General features: G+C 43.6%; 1 protein-coding gene across 9 annotated transcripts in view; it reads right to left on the bottom strand.

The window, feature by feature from the left end:
- Nucleotides 1-205: 205 nt before the first annotated feature.
- The window catches only part of PUF60 (poly(U) binding splicing factor 60), a 34,308-nt gene continuing 14,794 nt past the window's right edge, over nucleotides 206-19,719 (bottom strand). For 3 of the 9 annotated variants that reach the window (XM_030012746.2, XM_030012747.1, XM_030012750.1), the window contains exons 2-11: nucleotides 17,451-17,546; nucleotides 15,610-15,699; nucleotides 14,529-14,579; nucleotides 10,268-10,429; nucleotides 9,705-9,797; nucleotides 8,516-8,729; nucleotides 7,911-8,101; nucleotides 3,290-3,425; nucleotides 2,568-2,803; nucleotides 206-639 (exon numbers count right to left, since the gene is read on the bottom strand). In XM_030012746.2, coding sequence (XP_029868606.1) covers nucleotides 340-639; nucleotides 2,568-2,803; nucleotides 3,290-3,425; nucleotides 7,911-8,101; nucleotides 8,516-8,729; nucleotides 9,705-9,797; nucleotides 10,268-10,429; nucleotides 14,529-14,579; nucleotides 15,610-15,699; nucleotides 17,451-17,546 — 1,569 coding nt within the window. In that variant the 3' untranslated portion in view covers nucleotides 206-339. Of the gene's footprint in view, nucleotides 640-2,567; nucleotides 2,804-3,289; nucleotides 3,426-7,910; nucleotides 8,102-8,515; nucleotides 8,730-9,704; nucleotides 9,798-10,267; nucleotides 10,430-14,528; nucleotides 14,580-15,609; nucleotides 15,700-16,454; nucleotides 16,540-16,695; nucleotides 16,856-17,450; nucleotides 17,547-19,719 lie in introns of those variants that run through there. The other 6 variants (XM_041123230.1, XM_030012744.2, XM_030012743.2 and 3 more) reach the window with 5 other exon arrangements.

Here is a 19,719-nt window from a genome sequence, read left to right on the forward strand (position 1 = left end):
CTGAAGAAAACTGCTATTCCAGCCCCTAAAGGTGCAGTGGGATCTTGACCTGAGTGTTCCTGAAGTGACCACAGTGTAAGGCAGGAGCACAAGCAGCAACCCTTCTTCAGGCTCTGGCCCCACTCTTCTAGGCAGATGAGGCCAGACCCATGTCAGACTCAGCTGACGAGACGTCAGCCCCTTTAACACACACACAGATGCACACTAGCTTTCTTTGCGCTTTTATCCAAACTACAAGTACATCACAGAGATCTGTGCCCACCCTGGAGCGTTCTTTACACATGGCTAAAAAAACCCAGACAGGCAGAGGGGGCAGGGGCGAAGTCTTTCAAGTAGAGTTCATGCTGACAGGTCACTGTTATCAAATCTCTCCTGGTCATACACCTCTGCTACCACCTTTCTTCCTGCAAACCAGCGCCCATTCAGAGCCTGAATGGCTTTGTGAGTCTCTGAGGCCATGGAGAACTCCACAAAGATCTTGACAATGATCTCAGCATCCTCCTCTTCTCCTTGCTTCTCCTGGTAGATGATGACCCTGTTTACAGCCCCAAATTTGCCACATTCTTCTGTCACTTCTCCCTCTAGGTCGTCATCAATGTCCTTTGGATCCACCATGTTGCGAAGCACCATCACAGTGGACTGCAGAGAGAAGGGACAAGTGAATTAATACACCTAAGAGACATTGAGATTAAATCTGCAAAGCCACATCAGACTACACAGCATGCCTGAGCATAGCCAGATATTCTAGTGCTATGCCATTACAAGCATATTCCATGAAACCAATAATGTCCCAGGTTCTCAGGGATAAATAAGTAAATTTTCTTTCCAGGCATCCAAAGCATGAACAAATCTCATTCACTGCCAGCTATGTTGTGGCTGGCCTCAGTCAGGAAAGCTCTGTGCCACCTCTTGGGCTTTTCTTAGACACATCTTTGAAGCAGAAGTCACCTGGAGACATCTATAATTTTTCTTGTGCTGTTGCCATCCAGTTATTTTTTGCTTTGTTATCTTCAACACCACTGTTGTCGTTTTGGTTTTTTTTGTTTGTTTGTTTGTTTTTTAATTTTTCCTCATCTCTAAATAAAGTAGAAGGATTAACTAGGTCTTTCATACCTCTGACAACTGATGGTTGACCAGCTACTTTCATTACAGGGGATAATGACACATGAGCCAGTCAGAGCACCTGCAACATACATCTCCTATGTATCCCACCATCAAGCCCTTTTCTGACTGAGCACCTCTCCATATCACAGAACGGTTGAGGTTGGAAGGGACCTCTGGAGGTCACCTGGTCCAAGTTCCCCTGCTCAAGCAGGGCCACCTAGAGTTGCCCAGGACCATGTCCAGATGACTTCTGAGTATCTCCAAGGATAGAGACTCCAGAACCTCTCCGGACAGCCTCTGGTTTTGTGCATTACACCCAGCTCTACCACATCCCTTCCTCCCAGCTCTGGCCCGCCCAACATCATAGGCTAGCAGACTTGGCATTTCAGGCTCAGGATAATTTTAAAATACTTGTTCCAGTTCTTATTCACATGTTTGTATAACTGCCTTTAAGAGCCTATTAAAAGAGCAGCAAAACCAGAAGGGTACTTACAGGTTGAGAATGGTAAGCAGCTTTGCGAATGGTGTAGTTTAAGACTTTTTCAACACTGCTAAACTTTTTTCAAGCAAGCATACCAAATGAATTGGATTCCTTGGGAAAGGTACTTGTGACAGAGGAAAATTGGCTGCTAAGTCAGAAGCTCAAAGATGTACTTAAAATTACATACCCTTTGAAAGTAAAGGAGAACACTCACTAGCTAACTCATTTGTGTTCTCCCTTATGAAATGCACATCACTATTATCCCTATTTAGCAAACAAATTGTCGATTCAGTGTCAAAGCTCAGGAAATCTGCGTGTCAGATAGGAAACTCAATCAAAGCTCTGGTCATGCCCAAACAAGAAGCCTGATGAAATTATCAATACAGCCCCTTCCAAGACCCCCTCCAAAAAAAAAAAATAAAAAAAACAAAACCAAAAAACTAGCAATCTATTGTTCTGTTTAATGTTCTGACTTTTTCTATCATTCATTCTTGTCCTCTTTCTCACTGTAACTTTTGTGAAATTTTGTTTTATAAACACCTGAGTTTCATCCTACAGTAAAAGGTTGTGGGGAAAAGGTGGACTCAATAGTTTGGAACAGATTGCCCCTGACTATGTGCCAGCCTCACTTCTTTAATTATAAGCCAAAAGGCCATCATAGTTTGCTTTAATGATGCTAAGTAAACACACAGTTTAATCAGACACCTCCTAGCCGAGCCTCTTCTGGCCTAGTGATGGGTCTGAACCCTCAGAGAAACTCTGAGAAGATCCTAAAGGCAGAATAAGAACCATCACAAGCAGCACACAAGCAGGTAGCCTTTGTAGTCCCCCATGAGCTCTGTGGGGTACCTACAATGCGTGCTGCAGGAAGCCTGTACCACATACAAAACCGCATAGCTATACCACATTAAGACAGATCTACACATAGTAGTCTCATTTGCTGACAACTGGAACCAGCTCAGGGCAGTCACACTGCACTCACCTCCTGTTTACGAAGCAATTTCTGCATCACCATATGACGGGCGCTGCTGCCAGATATGCTCATGTGTTCCTGTTCACTCAGCATCTCTGGCCTCTCTGACTCCTGGAATACCTCCTCTTCTTCCTTCTCCTTTTTCACCTCCATCAGGCCCAATGCTGGGGGACTAGCCAGGATAGGATTCACAACTCCCACTTGCGGAATAGTGACAGGAATGGGAGGTCGGGCAGGGGTTACACCTGTAAGAGTACAAACTCTGTAGCATAAAGAAAATAACTGACATTCTGCAACATTTGGGCACACACCAGCCAGTGTTAAAGAGGACCACAGAATCTAGATGGTTTTATTTGCTCTGCACCAACAACGACCAGGGAGACATAAGCAGCAGCTTAGTCAGCATACAGGACATAAGCACTCAATACATGCATCATATACTTGCCCAGAAGGGAGACAGAGTGCAGGATTTTGCATGGAGTAACAATTATCCAGATTTTCACTCAAGAGTGCCATGCACTCCTGCTGTGAAGTTCATGTCCCTGTCGTATCTATTATATACCAAAATAAATTCCTGCTATGCTGCACAAATAAAATAAAAAAAAAAATTCTTGACAAAGGAGGGTAGGGAAGAAGATTTCAGCTTCAAATTCTCCTTAGTTGTGACCCCAGCTATAGAGAACCATGCTTTGTAACAGGTACACAAGTGACAAAATGAAGAGTAAACATACCTGTAATGACTCCTGGTGCTTGTGCTGCCATTACAGCCTGTGGCAACGCCCCTAACGGCTGGGCCAGAGTCAGTGCTGGAGATACCAACCCAGGGGTTGCTAATGTGCCAAGAACCGCAGCTCCTGCCACAGCTTCCTGCAAGACAAAAAAAAACAAACCAAAAAACCCCAAGTGTTAATTCTGCATCAAGAAGTCATACTACGGCTGCATTCAGCTGAGGCTCAGCTTTTTTCACACCTAAGAAATAACAGATATATAGATTCTGAGGATGACAGCTCTCCAGTGCTACTGTAAAAGAAATAAGTATGCCACCCAGCCCACCAGAGAGATGTAGAAACTACGAGACACAAAGCTTTGGAAGAAAAATGTTCTCTTGCAACTCAAATTTCACCCACCCTCTCAAGCTGCTAGGTCGGTTACTAAATGAAAGACACCAAGGGATTCAATACACGGTTTGAAAGATGCAGGCAATTCCAGAGCAAGAGGAATCTTTACTTGTTTCCACCTTCTACACAAATAAAGCTTTTTACTGATGCCAAGGAATGTGATCCATTTAAAAAGATGGATGGGAGCTCCCATCCCACCCCCTCTGATGACAGCACCAGGACCCTGCAACCACGTGACAAACCAGGTGAGGGAACTCTTACAGCTTAAGTTTTTCCTAAGGGATCTGGCAGAAGGTTAATCCTTGTCTGATTCAAGGAATGCTGTAGTCAAAAACACTACTGCAAGCACAAAGGACAGGGCAAGGGAGAGCACAATACTGCTATTTTCAAAAGCTGCACACTTCTGGATCAGTTTAAACCAAAAATCTTATCCCTCTAGTCTTCATCCTTTAGGTGCAGACAGCAACACAGCACTGAAATTGGCCTTCATGATCATAGCAACTGCAAACAATTACCACATTAGTAAATTTCTCAATGAGATAATCATATAACTAACTTTTGCCACTACCATTTTTACTGGTAAGACCCTACTGAACTTTACTGATTTCGATAACTGGAAGCTTTCTTCAAACTTCCAGCCTCAATAACTGAAACATTTTATAACCACTTCCTCTTGTTTGTGTTGTCAGCACCTCTTCTCCCATCCCGTTACCTACCTGCCTCCATAAATTGTACTTGAGCAAAAATCTGATGCACCTTTCAGCATTTTTCTATTTATACTAAGCCAAACTGTTCTAGTTTCTTCCCGCATATCAGGTTTTCCAATTCTCCCAATAATTTAAGTACTTCTCTATACCTTCTATAATCCAAATAAACATCCTGTCTCTAGATGACCAGAATTCAAACATTTGAGATGAACACCTAGTTAAATGATAAAACACTTCCATAAAACTACTGAAAACAACATGCCTAAAATACACCCTAGGATCTGGGTTTTTGTTGTTGTTGCTTTCCAGGCTATTTTTCTCATGATTTAGTTACACAGATCCTTCTCCTCCTTGTTTTCATGGGGGTCCTATAAGCCCTGACACCATAGAGCAAAAAATTCTGAGGTTTCGTTCCTTAAATGCAGTATCTTGTACTCTACTACTACAGGCTGCATGTATTTCTTAGTCCAATCTGCTGCGATATTCCAATTCTACTCTACATTAATAATGCATCTCATCTCTGTGTTGCCAACTAATTCCATTAGAGCTCTTCTCCTAATGCCTAGAATAAGGCCACTAATATTTTTACTGGAGATGAAGTGAGACCTATCTGTAAGTAATTTCACCAGCAGAGTGAAGGGTCAGCAATTTCTAGCACAGCTCATTTCCACCTCTTCTTCTCACTTGCCTACACATCTCAAAATTCATTGTAATAGTGTTGGTCTTGTCTAATAGCTTTTCGTAGGGGTTTCCACCAACTCCTGAATTGTTGATAGGATATGCGTTAGTTTCTTTTTCCTAACAAAGCATAAAAGTAGTCTTATCAAAGAAAGTTATGTTCATCTAGCAGGGGTATTTCCCTAAAACACCCAAACATTTTGCATTATCTGTTTCTTCTGAAAATGTTATCCTTCCTTCAAAGCTTGTGTCATGGTTTAACCCCAGCCAGCAACTAAGCACCACGCAGCCGCTCACTCACTCCCCCCACATGCAGTGGGATGGGGGAGAGAATCGCAAGGAAAAAGGTAAAACTCGTGGGTTGAGATAAGAACAGTTTAATAGGACAGAAAGGAAGAAACTAATAATGATAATAATAACAATAATAAAACGGCAATAATAATAAAAGGATTGGAATATGCAAAACAAGTGATGCACAATGCAATTGCTCACCACTCGCTGACCGATGCCCAGTTAGTTCCCAAGCGGCGATCTGCCCCCGCCCCAGGCCAACTGCCCCCAGTTTATATACTAGGCATGACATCACATGGTATGGAATACCCCTTTGGCCAGTTTGGGTCAGCTGTCCTGGCTGTGTTCCCTCCCAACTTCTTGTGCCCCTCCAGCCTTCTTGCTGGCTGGGCATGAGAAGCTGAAAAACCCTTGAGTTAGTACAAACACTACTCAGCAACAACTGAAAACATTGGTGTGTTATCCACATTCTTCTCATACTGAATCCAAGACATAACACTATACCAGCTACTAGAAAGAAAATTACCTCTATGCCAGCCAAAACCAGGGCAGCTTGTTTTCAATCTTTCCCTACCACTGGGGTGAGAACAAAGTCTGCAGGTACCAGTTTTCCATGCTACCTTAAATGAAAGTATCGTGTTTGCTATGCTTCAACCATACGGCAATAGCCCTGACATGACAGACTTATAAAAAAACCTCCAAACTACTAAGTGTACATCTGCACATGACAAACTCTGAGCTTTGCACCCACCTAGGATGCAGTAATCCCATGTGCATCATTAGCCAGTCTGCCTTATGCTTCTAATGAAGGGGAAAAATGCTTATGTAAGCATTCAGTGCTGTAACAAGACCATCATAATTTTTGACTACACTGGTCATTAGCTGCCCCCGTTTTTTACTTAAATGGCTAAAGAAACTTTTCCTAATAGCTTTCATTCCTTAACTTCTTTTGCAAGACTGACTTTTTTACTGTCATTGTCAAGATATTAACTCTCTCTGCTACTCAATACCTCTCTCTCTTCATAGTTTCATTTGAGTGCAGAGACACTTCCTCCTTCCTTGGCAGCCATGCTAATTCCAGACTAAAGTTGCAGTTCTGACTGCAGATCCAAAGTTATATCTCTGACTTAAGTTTCTCTCTCATGTCCATGATTTCTTTAGCTCCGCTGAGTTTACCGATTAGCTTGCATTTAAAAAAACAAAACCTGTGAAATTAAAGCTCTTACAGACCATGACTACATATGCTCTTATTTAAAATAAGCTGTTCCATACAAGAACTATGCTAGGAGCAAAAATAAGAGATATTGCCTTCTGTAACTGTTCTTACCCTTTTCCCATGTCATCTACAACTACCTACATGGCAAATCAGACACGTTACCTACATCCGTACCATGTCTAAGTAAAGGCAACAAGACTGCCAAGTATCTCTGAGGTCTTTCAGAGCCTTTTTTCTATATATGGAATTTTACATTTTCCTCACAGTAACAAATCCTGCAGTATTTTGCAGAAAAAAAAAGTTAAGATTTATCCATGCCTGTAAGAGTTGTCTACCATTTCACTTATGAGAAGAGTTAATTGTTCTCTCTCAAAGTGATTTTGATCCAAATAATTCTTCTAGCCATGCCTCAACTTCCTTCCTTAGTCAACTGCAGAGGTTCCCAGACTTGTGGACTTTTTACTGGGGACATGCAAACCACCTGTGAGTTTCACATTAGTGGCAACTCCTCCCACTTCTGCCTTTACCTTGTGATTCAGAGAAATATTTTCAAAAGAGCTGTTTACAAAATTAAGTCCAGTCAGCTGATTAGCAGCACATATAGGCTGCACACCTCTGCAATTTTTTTGGCTTGAGAGAATCCATGAACCCAATAGTGCTAGAACTTGTTTCTTTCATGGGCTATGGTGACGCAGGGGGAGATTCTGCTGCCAAGGGCGAGGACAACGGACACAGAGTTGGGGGTTTGCTTTGAAAGGCAATCCTCCTCCATCAGTGCCTATTGGTCATAGCCAGGAGCTTCTGTTACTTCAAGCAAACTAAATTTGAGAAACCCTAGACTCCTGCATCAACATCCAATTCTGCTCCATCACTACATTTCCTTGTTTCTGAACAGCCTAAAGCCATTACAGTCGTCTTCCACCTTACTACACAGGCAGTCTTTTCAACAACAAAGTGTTGCTCATGCGATTATTACTGCCCTCATTAGTCTGCTCCCTTTCATGTACTTTCATGCATTCTTTTAGCCTCTACTATAACCATTTCCCTCATCATTAGTTTGCCTATCCAGACATGGAATCCCCTCCAACCTTCCCCCACCACTTCTTTAAATAAAGTTCTGATCAGCTGTGCCAGACTCCATTCCAAAATGCTGGTGTATGAGATCCTCACAAGTGTCAGGGGCAAGCTTCTAGATGTGAAGTCCTGGCAGCAGAGTATGATCTAGGCCAAGGGCTTTCGTTCAAACTAGTGAATACAGCTGGCTGGAACAGTTTGCATGCTTGTTTCTAGCAGGGTCACAACAATCATCCACTTGGCTGAGTCATGCCAGCTTGTGCCTTACCTGTGCTGTGATCTTTGCTGTAGCAGCTGCTGCAGCGACAGCTGCTGCTGGAGGTAGTCCTCCTGGCGTAGCAGGTGTCAGGAGAGGCATTGGAGGAGTCACAGCTTTACCAACTCGGAGATACTGACCCCCAAGATCAAAGAGGTTCATAGAGGAAACAGCATCTTGAGAGGACTGTGCTTTCTCATATTCTGCAGTGAGAAAGAGAAATATTTACAAATGATCCTTTTTACTCCTAAACTCAACCACTCTCTCATCACACAGCTGTGACTTGTATTTGCAAAAAACAACTGCTAAGAGTTCCAGTGAAAAGGCCCTCAGGGCTTAGCTCACTCATCTTGCGCCTCTGATCACACAAGCATTGTTGAGAAGAGTCAGCACAGCAAGATGTCTCAACCTACATAACAGTGAGTAAAAATATCTGGCTATTAATTATATTTCTAAGTTCAGGCATAGATCTGCTCCAAATTTATTTCTATCCCATTGCTTAATGCAATTCTTCCACTAGAGTTAAAAAAAAAAACAAAAACAAAACACGCAACCAAAAAGAAGATGCTCCCAACCACTCTCCCTAACCCACATCAAATACCAGACAGCCATTTTACCAATGAAACCATAGCCTTTGTGTTTTCCTGTCGTGGGATCCCTGGCTAGTGTGCAGGATTTGATCTTCCCAAAGGCCTCAAACACACTCTTGATGTCATCATCTGAAAGGTCCTGATGAACAGATGCCACATAGATGCGGTTGAAAGCCCGTGCCTCTTCTGCTAGCTGGTCTATAATTGGTTGTGCCTGACCTATATTACTAGGTCTCCCAACCTGCAGAGAACACAGCAAACAGTCCATTAAGCATTCTGAAGAGCAGCAGCATGACTCACCAAGAGTTACAGCAGACAAGCCCTCAGCCAGCTGACTGCCTTTTCAAACCAAGTAACACCTCATAAGGCCATAATTAGCAAAGGGCAACAGTTGACTCAGCTGCGGGATACAACCTGCACTACAGGGAATTCTAGAAGTACTGAGAGCCTGGACAGACTCTGCCCTCTCCTCCACCATATCTCCCCCATTTATGCTCCCTGACCTGCCGAAGACCAACTTCCAGGAATTGAAAACAATTCTGAAAGCAAAACACAATGCTTCTATATCCTTCTGAAGGCTCCTAAAACCCCCTTAGAAATCAGACACTGCAGATATGCAGAGTGTATCAGAGATATAAATGCGAGATATAAATGCAAGATATAAAACACTGCAGAAAATGCTAGTTTCCCCCCCAATTTCAATCCCCAAAGTTTCACCTTTGCAAGATCCCCTCTTACTGCCTGAAAAAAGACAGCTACAAACCTTTGCCCCTTTCTGTTTGTGCTGAATGCCTCCTTTTTGTATGGCAAGCGTGGACCTCTACTTGAAGCCCCTCACACTATCGACAGGCACAACAAAAGTCTGATGCTACTTATCTACCATCCACACAGGTACAATATAAGATGGTGGCATTAAAATATCAAGAATCACCTTTATTTTGTCCTCAAGAGGCTTCTATTGTATGTGTGGGTGGAAAAAACTGAGCTAGCTTGCAAGAACAAGATTCTAGGTTTTATTAGCATGCTGCGGATTTCTCCTCAGAGAGAAAGGGACCCAGAGCCACTAGGTACTCAATGGGTTGAATATCAAGGTCTATCAGGGAACAGACTTTAGGTTATCTTCCACATTATAGTGCTGTGGGAAGCATTTCTAGGCATAAAACCATTACTCACAGTAGAGAGAGCTAAGAATTTTCAGAGCATGCCTGCTACTCACCTTTATATTTCTTCCCCCGAGCATGACAGAATTCATCTGCTCCAAGGCCAGCTGAGCAGCTTCAGGTACCTCATATTCCACAAAAGCAAAACCCTAGGACAGAAGGATGTGCTTGTTGAATCATACCAGCTGTATCTTGTCTCGAATCTAGTGCCAAACTAATGCAGTCAAGACTTCCCATGTAACAGATTCCTACTATCATGGCCTGAGAAGATGTTTCCTTAAGGAAGCTTTTTATTAAAGCAGAAAATTGCATGCAGAAGTACTGACAGAAGGCTACCTGCTTCCAGAGACTCTCATACTTAGAGGTTTAATAGCAAAAGGCCACTGCACACAGGACTGCTAGCTGTTTGGCATCTTTCATGTGCACCACCCCCACGCACATCTGGTTCCCACTACAGAATCCTGCAAAGCTAAGTAGAGCAGGCAGCTACAAACATTTATCTTAAAGTGCTAAAAGCAGCCTGCTCTCTACAAGGATAAAAGGTCCTTCCTCTCCTGGATATATTCAGGAAGGCCTTGGAGAGAAGAAAAAACACATCACTCAAGGGCTGTTAACCAACCTTGTGTTTCATTGTAACAGAGTCCCAAGACATATCAATGCTTTTTATAGGTCCAAATGGGGCAAAGGCCTGGCGAATGGTATCTTCTCCCAGTTCATAGTATATGGAGCCCACATACACACGACACATGATGGCCAGGGCGCGCTGCCTCTGAGCTGCCATCTGTATTGGAAAGAAGAACTGGCTGGTTAGATCAGGGGGTGGTCATGGATGTCAGGACCTCTTTCCCTTCCTCCTTCCCTCCCAGGAGCTATGACCCAACAGCAGGTAGCTCCTCACTGGGCTGCAGCACAGCCTGGCACACGTAGTAATAAAGAAGTATTTTCCTGCTCAATGCACAGACTGCTGGAGCGGATAAGCACTACAGCTCACTCCCAGGGGCAGTCAAATCTTTGATGGGGTCTGCCACCTCAGGAGCCTTAACTCCAACCCCACTGATAAGGTCTAACCCTCCCCAGCCTGATCACATCTCCAGCAACGCTTGCAGGAGGAGGAAATAACTTCATTCTAGGACACCTTCCCCCTCCAGGCAGCAAAGGTCTCAATTCTAGACACTATTAGCAATCCCTCCCATTCCCTCCCGCAAGGGACAGCAAGAGATCCAATACTGGGCACCACCTAGTCACTCCCTCCCACCGCCCCATCCTCCCAGGCAGCAAAGGATCTGGAATTGGGTACCTCCTCCCCACTCCCTCAAGCATCACACACCACCTCCTCCCCCCGCCCCACCCCAGGCAGTACGAGATCCAGTACTAGGCACCACTTCCACCGCACAGTTCAAAAGCAAAGCAAAAAAAATTAAATGGTTAAATGAAACTTCTGAGTTAAGTGTGTGGTGCTAGTACTTATCACTGCCTGTTGTTACTGGCTCAGATAGTGGTGCAGCCCCCAAAGACTCCGCCCTTATCAGTTTCGGTGCAGAGAAGGTCTCTGTGCTATTTTCTCCTAAGTATGCCTGAAAACCTGTTTGCAAGACAAATCCAGAAATTTCTTACAGCAGGTATCCAAAAAAGCAGTATATCCTTCAATTATTTTTCACCCTTATTGCAATTCTAGAATTGCTACTACTAATGAACATTATTCTAGGAAGATGCTGCCTACAAAAAATCACAGGTTTGGCCAGCATATCCTAGCAGCACGTCTTGGGACCAAGGCGGAAATTAGGTCTCTGTAGAGGCAGCTCCCTATGATCAGCAAGACTGAATTACAGTGCGTTGGAGATATGCACAGGGCTTCATTCTTGTTCTGTGTGGAACAGATGGAACAAATGTAAAGCAGTAAGGGCTACACACTGTTGCAGAGTAGGCAAATGCAGCATTAAGCTTGATGCCTCTCTCCCTTCCCAGCACCACAGTGCTTGGCACCAAAGCAGGGAGCTCTGAACAACCACCTCTTCCCCACCACCACTGTTTAAGAGGGTCTTTAATCAAGGCCTTTACGAGAGGCCTACTTTCAGAATGCCATAACAAGCATGAGCACAATGAGCTCTGACGTGTCTGGGGATGCTCCAACTCAAATGGCAAAATAGGAGGGACAGCATTTTATCTGTGATAGTCACAGAAGCACGGACACAAACTGTACCTGAGAAATCCTTCTCCCTCATCGTACCCGTATGTGATTGACATTGACCATAGGAGGAAACAAACTGTAAAGGTTCAACTCCTATTATTCAATACAGCAGGGATACTATAAATAGGAATGGTTCTCACCCCATACTGCTGCTCCTGAAGTGATATTAAGCTTGCCTCTTGACTGGGTTTAAGTATTTCACAGTTAAAAATAAGCTGTTTTTCAATTTACTCTGCAATGCTGTGACTAGGAGGACTATGGCACGTGTACACGCAGGACAGCTGATGTGTTGTCTCCCAGGTTCTCCAACACATTCCCAGCTTTGGTGCAGGAAAGCCAGTGATCAGTAGGCCCTCAGTCTGTGTAGTGTGTCCATTTACGGGTTCAGAGCCATCACCATTCTAATGCCAAGTGTCTAAGTGAAGTGCCTCACCCATGGTGCCACAGACTGTGATAAAAATTTAGTGTTTTACTAGGAGTGCTTCTTGACAAGACACTGCAGCCTTGCACCAGGCAGAGGGATTCTTCACCTTCTGAAGGGTCTATATATACAAAGAGGACATGCTCTTCTTTTCAGTTATCAATGCAACAGGTGCAAGAAAAACAGCATTTGTCCTCTCCCATGGCAGCAACCTTTACAGGAGGAAATCCACATCTTACTCTGCTGCAGAGATCCTAACAAAATAGCTGGGGTGGAGTTAGGAGGACTCTCTGTTACATCAGCAACATATTAGAAATTGGGACCTACAAAAGGCAGAACTGAGGTGGACCATGATGACTACAGGCATATGTGGATCACTAACAGGAATTGGTAGTGTCAAGTCAGGGGAATGATGCAATGTACACCTGTGAACTAAGTGCATGACAGCGTCAGAAACTCATGACTAGAAATCTCATTGTTTTCACTAGCTATACTAAGTAGATTTTACTGGCCAATGGCCCTCTTTCTCCACCTATAAAATGGAGTTTGAAGTATCTGCAACCCTCATAAAGGCACCAGCTAATAGCTGTATCTATGTAATGTTGTTAAGTGCTTATGAAGGTTATTTTAAGGACAAGCCAAAACATCATCTTGGAGTGCTCCTTTAAACAAAGGAGGTGATGCAAAAACATCACCACTAGCTTCAATTTCAATAGAACGCCAGGAAATTGTGCTCATCTTGCTGAAGTGACATGGAAATCTTGCGCTGTAATACTTGGAGGATCAAGTAGACAGGAAGCTTTAATCTCAGGCACTAAGATACCACAATAGGAAGTTTAGGCTGCACTTCCTTCACGTAGGGACTGACGAATCTTGTCAACAGGAAAAAGTGTTGGACAGAGGTCTGTTTGCATTTTCGGCATTCCTGATGAGCTTTGGGATAAAGCATTTGCTGAGGACAGGGTATCCTAACTACATTGAACTGTACCACAGCCAAATGATTCAGCACAGACTCCTGCTTCTAAATTCTGTCCCATCAGCAGTAGTCTCTGACTCCCTAGAGAGGGAGCAATGTCTTAGGAAAAGGATTCACAATGCTGACTATGCCCCTAAGGCTAATGAGAAATTAAACGTTTCCTGTGACATTATCAGTACACACTTTTCATCTGTTGCCCAGCTGTGAATAATGAGCCAAAAATTTTTTTTAGGCAAAATTGATGAAGTTATGACATCAAGTAAGTATCTACATTAATTGATAGAAGTTTCTTGGGCATAAGCGTTCAGAAACCAGTTATTTCAAATTCACATCGAGATGTATGCTTCTATTCCATTCCAAACTTACATACCCCCATGAATTTTTTTTTTGGCTCCCCGGCTGACACACTACCTACTGTGGCAGTGTTAAAGGAGGGAAAACAAGTGATTTTAGTTTTAGCGCATCTTTCATTTTGGAGTACAAGCCTCCGGTTGCACTCTACACCAAGCAGAAATATTATATTCCAGCAAGATGGAAAAATATTTACAAATTTACAAATGAATTTATAAATGAACCTTTGCGGGCAGAGTGGAGCTTACAGGACACTTTCTGCAGTGGCCATTGTGCAACATGTCTAGGAAAAAGGAGGGGATGGATAGTCCCAGGTAATTAAGCTCTTTGTGGCATCTGATTAGAAATTCCAGCACTAAAGGACTGCACAGATTCTCTGAATAGTCCTGCAGTTTTGTTACTTCCATCCTGCTTTTACTTTACTTGAAACATGCCATATTCACCTAGTCTGGAAACATGCACAGTAAAGAGCAGTCTTACACCTGGGCTACAACATGTTCTGCAAACCTATAGTGCCCCAGTCCTCCCCAGCACCTTAGCTGCCAGGTCTCCAGTGCTGTGCGTTTGTTTCATAAGAAATTGCCCATTTGTGAGTTACCTTGGCAGTTAGTTTTAGGTCAGGACCTCAGAACTGTAGCATCCCTAGAAATGCAGCTCCCACAATTTCACAGGTGTGTTCAGAACTGTTCGAAATCTAAAGCTTTCTTTGCCAACTGACTCCAGGACCCCGACTGCCAGTGTCACAGCAGACTGCACCCAGCCTAGGGTCTTCCTCTGGGGAGTTTACACTTTGCCTCTGCTTGTTGTGCTTGTCCATAACAGGTGGGTATGTGGGAGGGTTGTGCTGGGTTGAATTAAGAGCATTGTATTACCACTACATACTTCCCCACTCTAGGCCCTGACTAAGACAAAGTGCCCAAGAAGAAGTGAATATGTCTATTGACCGATTGTAAAGGTGAGAGAGGATCTCCAAAGCCCATTGTCACTGCTGCCATCTGAAAGACAGTAAAGACAGAGTTCAGTCTGTTGGAGCTGAGCATACTACGGCTGTTTGTAAAAACTCAAGCAGAGCGGCGGCACAGGGAACCTGCGAGAGAGGCCTCTCCTTCCTTGCCCCTCACTGCCTGGTCCCAAGGACTGTCCAGCGCTGGGACCCTGCAGATTCCAGTCCCACCAGGTCAGGGTGGAGTTGTGCTGCTGCCACTGCCTCAGGAAGCAGGGTCTTCTCCCAGGGGGGACTCAAGGCAATAGTAACCTCTGCAACCACTGTCGTTGATTCACCCCCAGCATTTAAAAAGGAGCCCCCTCAACTAGATCAGACACTCAGAAACATGCACAGCCCTGAAAGGCCAGAGCTGCCTAATGTGGCAAGCACATCCACAGTGATTCTTCATTAAAAAAATCCAACATCCCAAAGCCATTATTTTGGGCTTCCTAACTTTGAGTAGAAGGCAGTGAGATGTGTTCAAGAAACCTCTGAAGGAAGGGAGATTTAAATACCAGTTAAGGGTTCTCCCAGTACATAAGCATTCCAGCATTAGCAGGAATAGCCAATGGAACTTCTCTGAAATTGAGAGAGGACCTGGGTGAAGGGGAGGGAAATGGGGTAGCACTGTCAGTAACATAGGACAGACAGGTACCCTCCCCTCAAAGCAGAAGAGATGGTGAAAGGATACTGTTCCCAGTAACCCGAGACACCACCTTAAATATAGGTTGAAAGTGAAACCCACAGCAAATTCTTTGGCTTCTGGCATTTCAAGAAGCATTTGGCCAGTCAACAGGAGAGAAAGTCTTAAAAATTTACTCTTTGAATGAGTGAAATCTGGGGGCAATTTGTGCAGGTGAGTAAAGGGGGTTTCTTTAGTGAGTTGAAGACAGTATATTTCAATTTCACTGTGGAAAAACAAGCACATGTACCTGGCTCCAGGCAGGCCTCAGGGCTGTGCTCTGGTTCTAAGTGCAAAAAGAACTCCACCTTGTGGGGGAGAGGAAGACACAGAAGGAGCATCTCAGAGGGTCTCTCACCTGAAGGTTGGTGAGCTGCTGTTGCTGGTGGGCGATGGTTTGCTTCACCAGCACACTCTTGATACTCTGCTCCATCGCATACTTCTTTGCCTAGAAAGAAATACAGACTCTGTAGTCACAGGACAAAACCACAGAGCAGGGAACGATGTTTGATTTTACACCACAGCTGCCCAGAACCACACAACTGGCTGCCAGTGGAACTTTTCGGCACTCCAGCCCTAAGCACTAAGGCACTGTACATGAGCCAGCGGCCAACAGCTTACTAACATCTTGGTCTGCATCTTGGAGTCGTGAGCCCTGAAATACAGCATAATGCTTGAGCAGAGGATTGGATGGACTCAATCTGCGGCAGGCGCAATGTTAGGAAAGCAGCATGCACTAGACACTTAGCATTTCCCCTCTTCCGCCCTCTGCCCCTTAGATCCCACCATAGCACCTTACCTGCTGGGATGAGGGCAGGACAGATAGCCTCCTTCAAGTCCTTTCCACTCAGAGAACATCTGGACAAAGAGTTTCTACAAAAGGGAAGGGCCTCCAAATCCCCATGTCCAGTCTCTTGACTGGACACTCCTCCTCTCTTTTCTTATCACATCTGGCCTATTCTAGTTTGGAGGACCCACTGCTCTTGCTCACTAAAATGCTCCAGCACTCCTTCTCTGGTTCCTAGCCTGCAGACACAAGACTGATTTGTCTTTTTCTTTCATTCTTCTACAAATTTGACAAAGCCTGAGCTTTACACCCAGTGGTGTTGGCATGGAGGCTCTTTGTCAAGGGAAACCTAATACCCACATGTGTGCCTATTCCCAGGGGACGGTACAAACACATTCAGCCAACCCCTCAGGCACCTGCTTTCCATGGCTGTACGTGTTTGGGAGGTGCCAGGGAACGGTAGGCTCTAAACCGTGGATTTGAGACGTGTGCTTCGGAAACCTGGAAACGGACAAGGGGATTTACATCTGTCAGCTACGGAAAAGCCAGAGGAAACGAGGCCGTTTCACACTGTGAGCCAAACAACACACACAGAAGCAGCTTCAACATTATGGGAACATTCACACGAAGCCTACCTAGAACAGTAACTTTACTTGCCTCACCAGAGTACAGAAGACACCTAGCCCACAGCTCCCACATTCCCTGGTTTTGTTTTCTTTCCCCTCTTTTCCCAACTCTGCTCTCCTCTCAGTAAGCCAGGCATCACTCACTCCCATCAGGAAAGTGGGCAAGAAGTCAGCAGTAACCTCCCCACCAGCTGTATAAAACAGGACCAACAACCAGAAATCAGAGCTGGACTGAAATTTTATCTAGATTAAAATACACTGGCTCAAATGGGTTGAAAATACTTGCTACTGGGTCTCTTTACAAGACAGGAAAGAGCATAAGGACAAAACAGAGGTATTTTGTGATGTGTTCTTGGGTGCATAGAATAAAAGACCAGCTGGAGCATATCAGAAACCTATTACTTGTGGAGTACAGGCTGCTCCTCGCAGTAACTTTGTGGCAGTTGCATATTGTCTTGGAATTACAATGTGATCTTAAGGTGTTATTTACTTATGATTATGATTTTCTTTTTTAAATTAAAAACACTCTCCCCACCCCAACAGCAAATTCCACATCATGCTCCCCAAAAAGCATCTATAAACTCTAAATCAAACCAAATAATCCTGGGCACAAATTTGAAAGTGTGAATCCACACAAAGCATGGCCATTATCCCACACATATTCCTGGTAGGCGAGTTCCCTTTTATAACATAAGTATCAGATGCTCATTTAAAAAAAAACAACAAACCAAAAAAACGCAAACAAGCAAGAATGCTAAGAAGCAAATTCACATCAAGTTTACTCACTTTCTGGAGAGCTTCCTGCTGTTCTGGTGTGAGGGGAGGAAGCCCCAGCTTAGCTGCCGTGCTTTGTCCATTTTCCATCTTAATGGACTCTGTACCCTGAGAAAATAGAAAATACTCCTGAAAAAACTGTTCTCACAAAAGTGACCAATTTCTTCATTCCCAGAAACCCAAAGCACTTAATGTCAGAATGACACAGCTGGGTAAAACATCTTCCCAAACCTACTAGTAATTCATGAAAACCTCTTAATGTTCCAGCCACTCCCTATGGGAGAGCTATGCCATCAATTGTACAAACTGATGAACATGTTAGATACTTAAAGAGTTCCCTAACCACCAGATTTTCAAAGAAAATTAAATAATCCCCAGTCTTCACTCACATCATCTCCATCCTACCTCTCAACAGTTAAACTGTCAAATGTACCCATCTATTTTCTCCTTCCATCTCTTCCTATACTGGTTTGTCACCCTTGGTTTCTCAAGTTCTCTTTTTAAAATCTCTGAAACTTTTCCAAATCTCACATACTGTTCTAGGTACTGAGTAATAAAGAAGCACTATTCTCAACTTAGTAAGAGTTGCACAGTACCCGCCCATGCAGATTCCCAAACCCAACATCAGAATAGGTCTAGAAAGAAACTCCTGGGCCACTGAACTGACTTGTCATGACTTCAGATATACATATAGCTAACAAATGTTAGCTCTCTTTGTGTTTTAGTTATTCTACTGACTTCTCTACCTCATGCTCATGTTTTACACTGAAGTCCCTTCCTGTGAAACAACTGGTCAATTATTCCTACCATGTTAAGTAACAGTAGGTTTCTCTAAGGTATACCTATCAACCTGGTTTTGATTAAAGTGATTCAGCAGCTTATATCTTTCTGGTAAGCATCCACCAACTTTTATCCTCAGGGTATTATTCTTTGGCATCCCAAAAGTGTCACATAATTTCCAGTCAAAATAGGGTTCATCATTAAAAACCTATTAACGGATGTCTCAGTTCTTCATTAAAAAAAAAAGAAAAAAAACATGTATGTAAGCACTCCGTAACAAGGTAACAAGCACAGTATAGGAAAAAAGAACAGACCCATTCAGATGGCAAAACAAAACCAGCTCTCCTGGCATAGGAACAAAGCTGTCACTTGGAAAAGATACAATATCAAAGTCATTGGCATTTTAGCAGAAGGAACAGCGAGTATTCCCGCTAATTTGGTTCCCATTTATTCAAAACAATCACTTGCTCATGGCACTTGTGGTACTGGCTAACAACTTAGACATTTCCTGTGGGCACAAATGTCTCTGAAAGACCAGTGATCTCCTCCTCCAGAAAAAGAAGAATCTTACAGGTACCTCAAGATCTTACGAACATCATACCAAAACGCAGAACAGCAAAGAGCTATTTTTTGGCTACATCTGAAGCCTCAGAGAGAAAAACACGTCTTTCAGGAGCAAAAGATCCTGCATCATGGCTGCACACAAACTGCATGTTTCATTGCATCCTCTTTATCCTACCACAAGGCAAAGGGGAACACAGACTGATAAAGAGACGAGCTGCTGCAACAACTCTCAACAAGACATAACGGAACTGTCAGATACACTTAGTGATAGCAGAGTGATTCAGGTAAAAGTACACACACATTTCCAGCAGAGTAATACACTGTACATCAGACTGCTTAAGGGAACACCAGCCCAGTTCCTGCACTGTGTCTACTGCAATAATACTCAGTAGACAACAGACCAGTCACCCATTTCCTCCAGAATCACAAGCTCCCCGACAGCCCAATTTTTCACTTACGGTATTTTCCTATTTTTTTCTATATATTGGTATGTAGAATGTTCTGTTTGTGACAGGGAGGAAAAGTGCAAAATAGTCAAGATACTTTAACTACATGAATTCTTTCCACAGTAAATGGCAGATACCACCTAAGTATAAATGAAGCTCAAACACTTTCACATGCTATTCTCAATTTAGGGTAATAATTTAGATTTTAAAAATTGCTATGGAAGTAACAGAAATTGCCAAGTTCAAGAAGAAAACAACAGCAGAGAGGAGACAAGCAGCAGCTTCTCAGAAGGCACCTTGGCACAGGCCTAGGCACAAGGTAACAACCCTCAAGTCCTCCCAACTAAAAAGGAGTGGAATGTAGAGCACAAGAGCCCCAAACCTCAAGGCCTCCTAAGTGTCTGCTTCATCTATAGTAATTGCACATTCTAGCTGTAAGAACAGAAGCTTCAATGTGACAGCCTTTCAATACCATTAAGGACCTACCATGA

The sequence above is a fragment of the Aquila chrysaetos genome, chromosome 4, assembly GCF_900496995.4.
Source record: "Aquila chrysaetos chrysaetos chromosome 4, bAquChr1.4, whole genome shotgun sequence".
Lineage (NCBI taxonomy): Eukaryota > Metazoa > Chordata > Aves > Accipitriformes > Accipitridae > Aquila > Aquila chrysaetos.